The following is a 12,681-nucleotide window of genomic DNA, read 5'->3' as shown; positions in this document are numbered from 1 at the left end:
ATAAGGATAGACAGATAGATAGACAGACAGGTAGGTAGGTAGGTAGGTTAGTTAGTTAGTTAGTTAGTTAGTTAGTTAGGTAAGATAGATAGATAGATAGATAGATAGATAGATAGATAGATAGATAGATAGAGATAGGTAGACAAATAGATATGGATGATACATATGGAAGACAGATAGATGAAAGATAAATGACAGTAGAGATAGATAGATAAATATAAGGATAGACAGATAGATAGACAGACAGACAGGTAGGTAGGTAGGTAGGAAGGTAGGTTAGTTAGTTAGTTAGTTAGTTAGTTAGTTAGGTAAGATAGATAGATAGATAGATAGATTAGATAGATAATTGCCATCAAATTCAGGTAGTCTTCAACTAACAAGTGTAATGGACCCCATCCATTACAGTCTTTTTGACAGTTAAAAAAACTGGACCAACCTGATTTTACAATCTCTTTTTGCTATGGTTACTAAGTGAATCACACCCAGGTTGTTAAGTGAATCATTAAGCAAATCAGGCTCCCCCCCGGTGACTTTGCTTGTTGGAAGGCCAGGTGAGAAGGTCACAAGTGGCGATCACGTTACCCCAGGACACTGCAACTGTCATGATTACATGCCCAACTCTTGATCACGTGACTATGGGGACACAGCAACGGTTATAAGAGTGAGGACCGGTTGCGGGTCCTTTTTTTCCCCATCGTAACTTTGAATGGTTACTAAAGACACGGTTGTAAGTTGAGGACTACCTGTACAGGTCAAGGAATGGAAGAAGAAGATGAAGGAGGAAGAGGAGGGGAAGGAAGTGGAAGAAGAGGAAGAGGAAGAAGAAGAGGAAGAAGAGGAAGAGGAGGAGGGGGAGGGAAGGAGGAGGGATGGAGGAGGAAGGAGGGGAGGAGGAGGAGAAGAGGAGGAAGAGGAGGAGGAGGAGAAGAGGAGGAGGAGGAGAAGGAGAAGAAGGAGGAGGAAAGGAGGAGAAGGAGGGAAGGAGGAGGAGTAAAAGAAGAGGAGGAAGAAAAGCCGCCATGTCTGGGGTTGGAGTCAAAAGAGGAATTAGCCTGGAATCATTATATTCCCATAAGTTTTCTAAGTCCAAGCCCCATTGAATTTCTGTTGACTTCTCTCTAGCGCTGATTGGCTGGAGCACTTAAATAATCTCAACTGGAATCTCACCGCCTCATCCACCGAAATTCCCTCTTTCTCACCTGAGCTTCAGGGAAGCATATCGCAAGGTCGCTCCTTCGAACTCTTTTAAACTGGGGTCGGGATTCACGGTGGCCGCGTGTAGGTCCTGCAGAACGACGAAAGGCGGTTGCGTTAAGCCCACTGAAGAGAGCCCCTCTCCCTCCTAAAGAGAGAGGGTGGTGGTGGAAAACAATCACAATAGCAGCAGCGATGCTCGGCAGACACACAAGCATGCATGTTCACAGCACAATGGTGAAGGGCAAGCACATTTGGGCTGCGTGAAAAGACCAGGCGTGGGAAGCTCGTGGTTTTTGGGGGGAGGGTTGGGGAGAAAGCTCACATTAATTTGGCCGATTTTGTTATCGCGAGTGATATTTGTGGGGGGAGAGCAGCCTTACAGCTACAGCCATGCAAAATATGGATCGTATTTTTTTTTTAAAAAAAGAATAAAAATAAATAAAAACTGAAACGAGCATCAACAGCTCTTCTGAAATCTGACCGGATACTTGCCTTCCAAATGTCACTATTAATCTTTCCCCCATTCAGCACCGCAAAATCACTCCAGGGCTGTTTCTAGATATATATAGATATATGTGTGTGTGCATATATGTATATATTCATACGGGAAGAAGCGTATTGATTTTTAAAAAATAAATAAGAATAAAAATAAACAAGAAGGGCATGGAAAGGGAGGGAGGAGGGAGGGAAGAAAACACAGAACACCTCTGTTAGCACCGATATTTAAAGGCTGGGTTAGGGAACATAACAACACCTTAACATTTCACGGAAATATAATTTTACGGCAAAGCGGAGCTGGCTCAAAGCACTGAGGCGCAAACCTTCGGAAAGCTTAAAGCTTTTTAGATTTACAGATGAACAGAGTCAGAAAGGACCCTGTAGGTCATCTAGTCCAACCACCCCTCACCCAAGCAGGAGATTTGCTTGGAGGAGCTTGCCCTGAAGCGGTTTATCCTCATAAATAGTCACATCAATTCTGATCATCGGCAAGCTGATCTGGTTTTTAAGAAAAAGAGCGGTGGAAGATTGGTTTTTCCTTTTTCAGGTTCCGGCGTTTTCCAGATGGGTTCTGCTTTTGGTTCTCAATCATGCAAAGACCAAACAACCAACACAGAATGCAATTTTCCCCACTCCCCCACTCCCCGTGGCTGTGGTTACTACTAGGCCAAAAAATCGGGTAGCACTGCTATCAAACATCAAGCAAACACATTTTTGAAGAGATGTTAACGAAAGCCAGTTGCCTAGCGTAGAAGTCCTCTGAGCCAGCCCCGATACAATGAGATTTGGAAGTAAGGGGGAAAACAAAATAGGTTGCCAAACATTATTTTGCAGACTCCTTGGAAATCAGTGAACACATACGGAGGGGCCTTTATACAGGTTTTCCTTTCCCATCAATCACTGCCCATGCATAGGACATAACTGAATGTTGTTTCCTTTTTTAAGCCATGATGGGTTTTTTTTTAAAAAGCAGTGCTTTAGGATAAATTTTTGGTCTTATTCACCAATTCAGCCTTCATCACCATGGATAGGAAAAAAAAAAATCTGACAGCAAAAAGGAGGCTGGGAGCGACATGCGCAAGTGAGGTTAATCAGTGGACGACATCCCCTGAAAATAAGACCTGGTGCCTTTTTGGTGGAAAAAAATATAAGATAAGGTCTTATTTGGGGGGGAAACATGGTAGGCATTAACGTAGTCTCAAAGTTTTTCCTCAAGAGGCAGTCCTGCCAGAAAAAGATAAATCCTTGATTTACAAAAGATTGCTTAAGGAAGGGGTGTCAAACTCAAGGCCCGCGGGTCAGATACGGCTCACGATGTGATCAGATCCGGCCCAGAGGATTGTCCTGGTCTACTTAATATGAGGAGGAACAATTAGGCCAGCAGTTTGGGGAGTGGCGTCAAGCTGGCCACACTGACTCGGCGGCACACCCACCCAGTTGGCCATGCCCCTCCAGGTCCCTGAGGTCAATCACAGCCCTGATGTGGCCCTCAATGAAATTGAGTTTGACACCCCTTTTGTAAATCAAGGATTATCTGTATTTGGCAGGAAAGTTGTTAAGACTATGTTAATGGCTACTGTGTTCCCCCAAAAATAAGACCCTGTCTTATATTATTTTTGCCACCAAAAAAGGCACCAGGTCTTATTTTCAGGGAATATAATCCATTGACTAACCTCACTTGTGCGCGCCGCTCCCAGCCTCCTTTTCACTGTCAGAGGCCTTCTGCTTCTGTGGCTGGCAAGGCTTTCCTGAAGGCCTCTGCAGCAAATAACAGAGCTCTGGATGGATCCGGAGCTTTGTTATCAGATACAGAGGCCTTCAGGAAAACCTTGCCAGCCTTGCTGAATGCAGAAGAAATGGGCCACAAATGCAGATATTGGGGTTAGCAAGGCCTGGCTACAACTGTCCAAAGGTAAGTAGTAGGGAATCTCCACCACCAACCCACCCCCACCGTAGCTTAATTTTTACCCCTGCACTCTGGAGTGGATGAGATCTTAATTAGGGCTTATTTTGGGGGGTACGGCTTATATTGGGCACACATGTAAAAATCAAGCTAGGACTTACTTTCAGGGTAGGTCGTATTTTCAGGGAAACAGGATACCTACAGTGAGGCTTGAGGATGCAAACAGCTTAAGGATCAATTATAAATATTATCTTCTAAATCGTTCCCACCTGCCTCATGTATTCACCCTGGTTGAATCTCTTGCTTAATTGCATCCTGCCTTGCAAAAATGCAATTTTAATAAGAATGAGGTCAAACCGCCAGGCTATTCCATTCTTCAAAGCAAATCAAAGTTGCTACCCTGAGGACAACTTAAATTAACTTGTCTATCCAAATAAAAAATGGATGTTCATCAGTGCCAGAGGCCAGGTATAACAATATAGCAGCTCCCCAAAGAATTTGTCCAGGTGACTTGATGGAAGATAATCAATTGATTATCTTAAGATATGGTTTCCTAATCATACATAAGTCATTATTCCGGGTCCTTGGCAAAGAGACGAGCTCACCCAGATGAATATTATCTGTGAAAATATATTGTTTTTCTACAATCTCGTCTTGTGTCAGAAATGCACCAACTAGAAAAAGGGAAATTATTAATTTAATACTGTATTTTAAATAATTCAAATGATTAAAATGATCAAAAACTATGATTAGATGTTTATCATCATGGAAGAAAAGTAGGTGAAGGAAGTTGTGTTGGATATGTTCGCTGCCTTCAGTTATTTGCAAAAGTAAATAAAGTCAGGAATAAAGATAAATAAAATATATGCCAGCAAACTTCCTGCAATCCCGTCAGACTGCGAGAGGCAGTGAATAAATCCTATCGATTAACAGAGCTATACATTTCATCCATTATCTGATTTTTTAAAAATCAGCATTATATACTTGCAATAATTTGCAATCTAACAACAAAGATTCACAACAGTGCAGTATTAGGAGCCTCTGTGGCGCAGTGGTTAGAGTGCAGTACTGCAAGCTACCTCTGCAGCCAGTTGCCTAGAGTTTGACAGTTCAAATCCCACCAGGCTCCAGATTGACTCAGCCTTCCATCCTTCTGAGGTGGGTAAAATGAGGACCCAAATTGTTGGGGACAGTATGCTGACTCTATAAACTGCTTAGAGATGGCTGTAAAGCACTATAAAGCAGTATATAAGTCTAAGTGCTATTGCTATGTCCTAACTGTGTATCTTCTGAAAATAAATGGCATTGTACAGTGATGTTTTGTCACTTGTTAAATATTGTATTTTATGAATGTTCTCTTACCGATAGATAGATTTGTTAGATCACAGGAGTATTTTCTAACACTACCCATTTAATCTGTGCAAAACCCAGCATGCAGATCCATGCATCAAGAAACAAAGGCAATCATTTGAGGGATACAGACAGCTGATTTTTTTTTATTTTTGGTCGTTTAATGACCCTTGCAGGGTGGAGTCAGGGCAACTGAATGGTGCTGAAGTGTTTGCTGGCCGGATGCCCTTCCCTGTCACCAATGTGGAGTTTTTCCCCCCCAACAGATATATTCTCATCGTGCCTCCTAATTGTGAGGCGAGAGCTCCAATCCCTAGGCCACTGCACCATATAGACAGCTGATTGTTTTGCTTTAATTTAATTTAAAACAAGGTTTACTCTCCCTCTTTGATCATAGGTGGCATTCAACCCTTACCTCAGTTTCTGGAGTAGGCGACGAGGTGAGGGAACTCAAGGAGCCTTTCCTTGAGCACTGAAGGTCCGTGGGCCCCGAGACGGGGCGTTCCCATTGGGTGGTCCCTGTGGGTATGTGCCAGTAATAGACGCCCGCTATATCGCTGATCTTCTTCCAACCCGGTGGAAGATCAGGGTCGGATTGAAAGGAATGATCGCTCCAAATATCTGCTGGGAATAAGAATCCACCCAAAAGTCTCTTTAACTGCGAAGCTTACAACGAATGGGAAAAGAGGGGGGTGGGATTTAGGGTCTAATATTTGCAAAATGGCCATTGTCTACGGAGATTCTCTTTTTTTTTAATTTCTCATTTTATTTATTGATATTCTAAGATGCAAAACTACAAAAGAAAGGAAGGAAGGATATGGGAGGAAAAGGGGAAAGGAAAAGTGTACAAAAGAGGGAGGAAAAGAAAGAAAAAGGGTGGACTTCCTGACTCCCTTTGGTGCAGTAGAATCAGATAATAACATCAAACCTCAACTTTTTACTTTTACATAATACGTAATCAGCGGTGGGATTGAATCGGTGTAACAACCAGTTCAGTGGGCATACACTTCGCACGCGCGGTACTTTTGAAAATAGAAGGAAAACTTAGTTTCTACTGCATCCTGGGTGAATAAGAACAACTGAGGTGTGGCAATACGCCGCACCAATCACCTGGGCTTCAAACAAAGGAAATATAGAACAGAATAGAGCAGGGATGTGTGGGCGGGGCCAAATAATCGCCAGAACTACCCGTTTGCCCAAACCGGTCCGTACCGGCTGAATCCCACCCCTATACGTAATATATAATATACATAATAGTATAAACTAGCCATTTCTATCATAACAAACCTATCTAATTGGTAAACCCAAAATCAAAGTTTCAGGGTTTTTTTTCCACCTCAAGCACAAAGTCCAGAAGTGGTTTCCAAGTAGAAACAAAAGTAATTGTGTTTTTTTTTTCTTTAATCAAAGCAGTCAATTTAGCCATTTCTGCTACGTCCATCAACCTCTGCAGTCATTCATCCATTGTGGGAATCCAAATGTCCTTCCATTTTTGATCTATGGAGAGTCTCATATCATCCAGGTCTATTTTGTCCCAAAAGTGCTTTCTTGAAAGGCAACTGGACTTCCTTGGTTTTCCTTGAAGACTTTTGCTTCTCATTCTAGAAGCTTCTTCGGTTCTGACTGAAAGGGGGCAGATGGAAGGATTTATAATCCTTGCAGTCCTCTGGTTGTTAGCTCTCATTCTGCTGAATTGCTGAACTTTCAGCAGGTGTTGTGGCCCACCAGCGGCTGACGGAGACGGCAGCAGAGTTGGACAGTAGTGAGGAGGTTAAGGAGGACTCCAGACCATTCCTGGAGGCTGAGGAAGGCTCGGATGAGGGTTCTGCATCAGAGGCAGAGGTAGGGCCAGGGCAGCTTGGCAGTCATCACCTGTCTTTGGGCTCGGAGAGCAGTGAGGCAGGGGAGCTTCTGGACCCGGTTCCCAGCATGTGCATGTGCAGAGCTGCCAGAAGGGAAGGCACAATTAAGAACTCAGGGTCGACATGGGAGTAAGGCCACAGGCGGACAGTGAATGGCCCCTCCCATCAGGATTAAAAGAGAAGCAAAAGCGGAGACGGCTTTTGCAAGAAACAACTCACTCATTCGGTCGTCTCTTCGTGGAGATTTGTCTGTATAACCCAGCCCTTCCCTGTCAGCATTGAGTGTGGACTTATTTACCGGGCAGCCTTCCAGGATTGATAAAGGTCTGAGCTCATTAGTATACCTTTGCAAGACTGTTTGTCAAGCCACTGACTGACTGTGAATGAAATAAATTCACATTAATGTAATGAAAGAGGTTTTTGTCGGGGCTCAGAATTGACTTAGTGCTGTTTGGGGAGGCTTAGTGCTGTTTGGACGGAACAGCAGGTCCGAGAAGGTTCCACACCCATTTGCACTATTTGGGTGACCCTGAGGACACTGAAAAACTTCCAAGTGGACTCAACAACTCTCAGAAAGAGTACTAACGACCAGATGATTGCAAGGAATAGAAATCCTTCTATCTTCCACCATTCAGTCAGAAATGAAGAAGCCTCTTGGATGAGAAGCAAAATGTCTTCAAGGAAAAACAAGGAAGTCCAGTTGGCCTCTTGCAAAAGCATCTTTGGGACAAAATGGCCATTCTGTCAGCAACGCAAGCTTCAAGAAGGACTTGATTTTAAGATTCCCGCTTAACTCTGAAAATAAATTAACATCTCACCTCTCAGACAATCAACTGAATCAATTATTGTCACACCAGAATAACCAAGTATTATTTATAACCAACCATGTTTGTTCACTGATTTGGGGTAGTGCAAAAGTTGAAAACTATCTAACTCCTGAAGCACATTATTCACATTTCAAATTGTCAGTTTTGTGATTGCTGAATCGTAAAGTCTATTTTAAACTATTATGGCCTGATTTAATGTAAGAGGCTGAGCCATAAACAAATCTTTACAAACAAGGTCTTTCAAATAAGGAAAAGTCTAAAACAAATCACATTATGGTTTAGCTTAGTGGATTAGTGGACCAAGTGGTGGATCAAGTGGACCAAGATAAATTCCTTGTGTGTCCAATCACACTTGGCCAATAAAGAATTCTATTCTATTCTATTAATTAACAAAGTCACTGAAATTATGTCAAACCAAGGGCAGAACCAATACGACCCTGCATTTATTTGGGAAATTACTTAGTACATTTCTTTTTTTTTTTTTTAAATCTTCTGTGGAAGATGAAAAGTCAGTTCTGAATTGTCTGAAATATGAGTTCAGAATTTACAATGTTTTAAATAAGTATGTAGAAAATAAAACCACACACACACACACACACACACAAAGTTGTCTGGCTCATGAAGAGACCTTAGGAGGCTGTGAAAGAAACGGAAGGGAGATTAGACATAAACTATCAAATGTTTTACTAGCTTATCAAAATATAAAATTACAATAAAGAAGGAAAATCGTGGGAAAGTAAGGAGGGAAAAGGGAAGAGGAAAAAGAGTAGGGGAAAATGGAAAAAAGGAAAGAAAAAAAATCATTCCCAACTCTTCTTAGCGCAGTAGAATAAGATAGTAATATTACAGCCTCAATTTTTGACTTTTTATATAGTAGTAAATCATTTCTATAACAGCGAACTTTTCTAATCAGCAAAACTCAAACTCAAAGTTTCATTCCCCCCCTCCTTCAAATGATGGGGCTGCTTTAAAAGTCATTTACCAAACAAATTTGGTTGTTAGGCACTGCCTGCTGTGTGTCCCTTAATATTGCAAATAGTAGCTATGGAACTACGAAAATGAATTAGTGCAACTCCAGCTCAAAATAACATCCCTATGAAGGCAAAATATACCCAGCTGCTCCTAATGAGCGATTACTTCCATATCAAGCAGCTGCACAAAGATGAAAGGAACACAGCAATAATTGTTCATGGTTTGCAGCTCTGCACACCACAAACAATCAGAAATTCAATTTCTTTCCCTGGGAAACAACATGCAAAACAAATACCGTAGCTAAGCCAGAAAAAAAACAAACATAAATGAACCTAGTAAAAGGCAACATGGATCTGAAAGCAACTTCTACATTTAGAGTCATAAACACTTCCAATTTCCCCAAAAGACAAAAATGTATTTTAGAGACCCTGGCTATATTAAATGCCAAATCAAAGCTAGGATCCAGAGGTGGTATCCAGCCGGTTCTGACCAGTTCTGGAGAACCAGTAGTGAAAACTTGGAATTAAGAATAGAATAGAAATAGAAATAGAATAGAATATCAGAATAAAGAATAGAACAGAATAGATATTTGGAACAGAAATAGAAATAGAAACAGAAATAGAATAGATGTTCTGACCCAAGCCTGGTTCAAATTAAACAAACACCAACTGTGTATAAAAGCAAACCTTTTTTTATGTGGCACTGGGAATTCTTTGCATTCCCATCCAAGAGACATTTAAACTTTATTGTCCAATATCAAAAGCAAACCCTTTCAAGGCTTCAAAAGGCTGTCAAGAACAGAAGACTAATTACTGATGAAATGTCCACTGACAGATATTTCAAAAACAAACTGGAGTAAGCAGGGCTTCAACGAGGACTCTGAGTCTAAAGAACTTCTTTGCTTCCTGCAAAGAACACATTCCCCGAGGGCTGCTTTTTATCCCTTACGGGAGGGGCCATCACCTTCCAGCCTTACTCCCGAGTCACCCTTGCTGCTTCAGCTGCTCTTTCCTTCGAGCAACCCTGCATGCACGTGCACTGGGCACAGGCTCCCCTGGGTCCTCTGTGTCACTGCCGTCAGACTCCACAAGCTCTGAAGGCATCTCTGATAGTCCTGGCCCCATCCCTGCATCACACGCAGGCCCCTCATCTGAATCCTCGTTGTCAGAGACCTCTGCCGTCCACACCTGCTGCTGGCAAACCACTAGAGTAGAACAGAACAGAACAGATATTGGAATAGAATAGAATAGATATTGGAATAGGATAGGATAGGATAGGATAGGATATTGGAATAGAATAGAATAGGATAGTGGAATAGAATAGAATAGGATATTGGAATAGAATAGAATAGAATAGAATAGAATAGAATAGAATAGAATAGAATAGAATAGAATAGAATAGAACAGAACAGAATAGAACAGAATAGATATTGGAATAGAATAGAATAGATATTGGAATAGAATAGATATTGGAATAGAATAGAATGGAATGGAATGGATTGGAGTGGAGTGGAGTGGAATGGAATAGAATAGAATATCGGAATAAAGAATAGAATAGACTAGAACAGAATAGATATTGGAATGGAATAGAATAGATATTGGAATAGAATAGAATAGAATGGAATGGAATGGATTGGAGTGGAATGGAATAGAATAGAATATCGGAATAAAGAATAGAATAGACTAGAACAGAATAGATATTGGAATAGAATAGAATAGAACAGAACAGAATATTGGAATAAAGAATAGAACAGAATAGATATTGGAATAGAATAGAATAGAATAGAGAATAGAATAGAATAGAATAGAATAGAATAGAATAGAATAGAATAGAATAGAATAGAATAGAATAGAATATCGGAATATAGAATAGAATAGAACAGAACAGAATATCGGAATAAAGAATAGAATAGAATAGAATAGAATAGAATAGAATAGAATAGAATAGAATAGAATAGAATAGAATAGAATATGGAAGGAACCATGGAGGTCTTCTATTCCAACCCCCTCCTTAAGCAGGAGAACCTATACAATCTCAGACAAGTGACTGTCCAGTGTCCAGTCTCTTCTTAAAAGCTTCCAGCAATGAAGCACCCACAACTTCTGAAGGCAAAAGCCATTCCACTGGTTAATTAATAGGAAGTTCTCCATAACTCTATCTTAACCTATCCAGATAGCCTTTCTCCAGCGGCAAATTTTAATGAAGGAAATACCAAACTTTAGCTGCAGGGTGACATAGCATTGATGTTTCTGGAATTTAATTAAGGATGGCAGTATAATTCAACAGGCATCTGTAGGTTTTCACTGAAATTTCATCTGGCTGAAATTTCATCCGAAGCACACCAATGTCCCAGAGTCAATTAGATTGACTGTTCAACCCTAACTAACGAGACCTTTCCTCATTAATATCTTTAAACCCATGAATTCTTGTGACTAGATATAAATATAATTGCAGCTGAACAAAAATCCATAACTGATTTATAGATAAACTTTTTTTTTCTTAACTGGCTTCTACCAACATTTATTCCAGGCTGATCAATTTAACAGGTGATTAATCTGTGGTGTGAAAACAACTGTCATCTCGATGAAATGGGATGAGAATAATTCCTGATTATTTATCAAAGCCATCTGACAGAAACCAATCAGATCTAACTGACTAAACGCTGAGTATTTGAAAACTAATCTTCCATTATATGGCAGACTGACTTCATTCAGCTTCACGTTGAAAAAGTTGAGAGGACTGGACTCCGTTGATTTAAGATGAATTAAAGAGAGGGAGAGAGAGAGAGAGAGAGAGAGAGAGAAAAGAGAGAAGCACCAGGAAGAGATTTGTGACATGGGAAAGGAAATCACACAATCTGCAGAAAAATAAAATAGAATAAAAATAAAGTAAAATGCTAAGATTTACGTGCAAATGCACAAGGTAGATTACAATTTTCAGACTAAATAACCAATTGATCTACTCCCAAGATGGTGGACCTATGGCATGCATGCCGGAAGTGGCATGCAGAGCCATTTCTGCTGGCACACGAGCCGTCGCCCGGAACAGATCCATTGAGCATGCGCAGATGCCTCCCGCCAGCCACCTGATTGTCGGGTATCTGATATGCACATGCAGGGAGGTGGGGCATGTGCGGGGGCAGTGCATGCGTGCATGCGCAGAGGCACACGGCACGCAGGTGTGTCATACGCAGGGGGAAGGGGATATCATGTGCACACTGCATTATGGGTGCAGGCACACATGTGCATGCACTTTCAGCACATGACAACGAAAAGGTTAGCGATCACTGGTCTACACAGAAGACCAAGCTGCTAATAGCACAACTGTACAGATTAGTTAGAATAGCATCAGAGGTGGTATTCAGCCGGTTCGGACCAATTCTGGCGTACCGGTAGCGGAAATTTTGAGTAGTTTGCAGACCGGCAAATACCACCTCTGGCTGGCCCCGCCCACCCATCCCTGCCATTCTCTCTCCTATATTCCTTTGTTTTTTAGCTCAGCTGATTTGCACGGCAGAGCAGATTGCCACGCCTCAGCTGAGCTAAAAAGCAGCTCAGCTCACCAGCGTTGACAGAGGTCGGACTGCGTGTAGAACTGGTAGGAAAAAAAAAACCTGGAAACCCACCACTGAATAGGATCCCACGTGATGTTCCCACTTACATTTGCTAGAGAGTCCTCGGCAGTTCCATCTTGTCTGGCCTGCTATCGGCATCCTTTAACTTCGCTCTGCACATGTTCTAACATCTTCGTGGCTGCTTGTGGCTCCCCCACTTGGCTAAGACCTCCAGGTGGCCCTGACAGTTAAGCGGGGTGCGTCCACGCGTATTAAGATCCTTCCGCTTCCTACATGCCATTTGTTTAATTAGTCTAAGATGGAATGAAATTGAAAGTGGAAGACCCGACCGTCATTGGATAGAAGGTCTGCAGCTTGCCGAGGGAAAACAAGACAGGGTGCAGATATAAATGAATACCTTCTCTAATGCACCCAAAAAAAATGGAATTCCAACGTTGTGTACCTGCCAGGCCTTCGTTACAGAACCGATGTCAGATTGCCAGAGCTTTGTAATTCCTG

General features: G+C 41.7%; 1 protein-coding gene across 17 annotated transcripts in view; it reads right to left on the bottom strand.

Annotated features, from left to right (window-relative positions):
• The window catches only part of APBB2 (amyloid beta precursor protein binding family B member 2), a 126,361-nt gene that overhangs the window by 42,302 nt on the left and 71,378 nt on the right, over positions 1-12,681 (bottom strand). For 6 of the 17 annotated variants that reach the window (XM_087936766.1, XM_026699808.2, XM_026699801.2 and 3 more), the window contains exons 5-7: positions 5,364-5,572; positions 1,690-1,752; positions 1,200-1,285 (exon numbers count right to left, since the gene is read on the bottom strand). In XM_087936766.1, coding sequence (XP_087792892.1) covers positions 1,200-1,285; positions 1,690-1,752; positions 5,364-5,572 — 358 coding nt within the window. The remainder of the gene's footprint in view (positions 1-1,199; positions 1,286-1,689; positions 1,753-5,363; positions 5,573-12,681) is intronic. The other 11 variants (XM_087936770.1, XM_087936773.1, XM_087936774.1 and 8 more) reach the window with 3 other exon arrangements.

This window comes from Pseudonaja textilis, chromosome 6, assembly GCF_049901715.1.
Source record: "Pseudonaja textilis isolate UNSWEBS1 chromosome 6, rPseTex1.2, whole genome shotgun sequence".
Classification (NCBI taxonomy): Eukaryota; Metazoa; Chordata; class Lepidosauria; order Squamata; family Elapidae; genus Pseudonaja; species Pseudonaja textilis.
The sequence above is the reverse complement of the archived record's forward strand: the minus strand, read 5'-3'. Positions and strand labels throughout refer to the sequence as shown.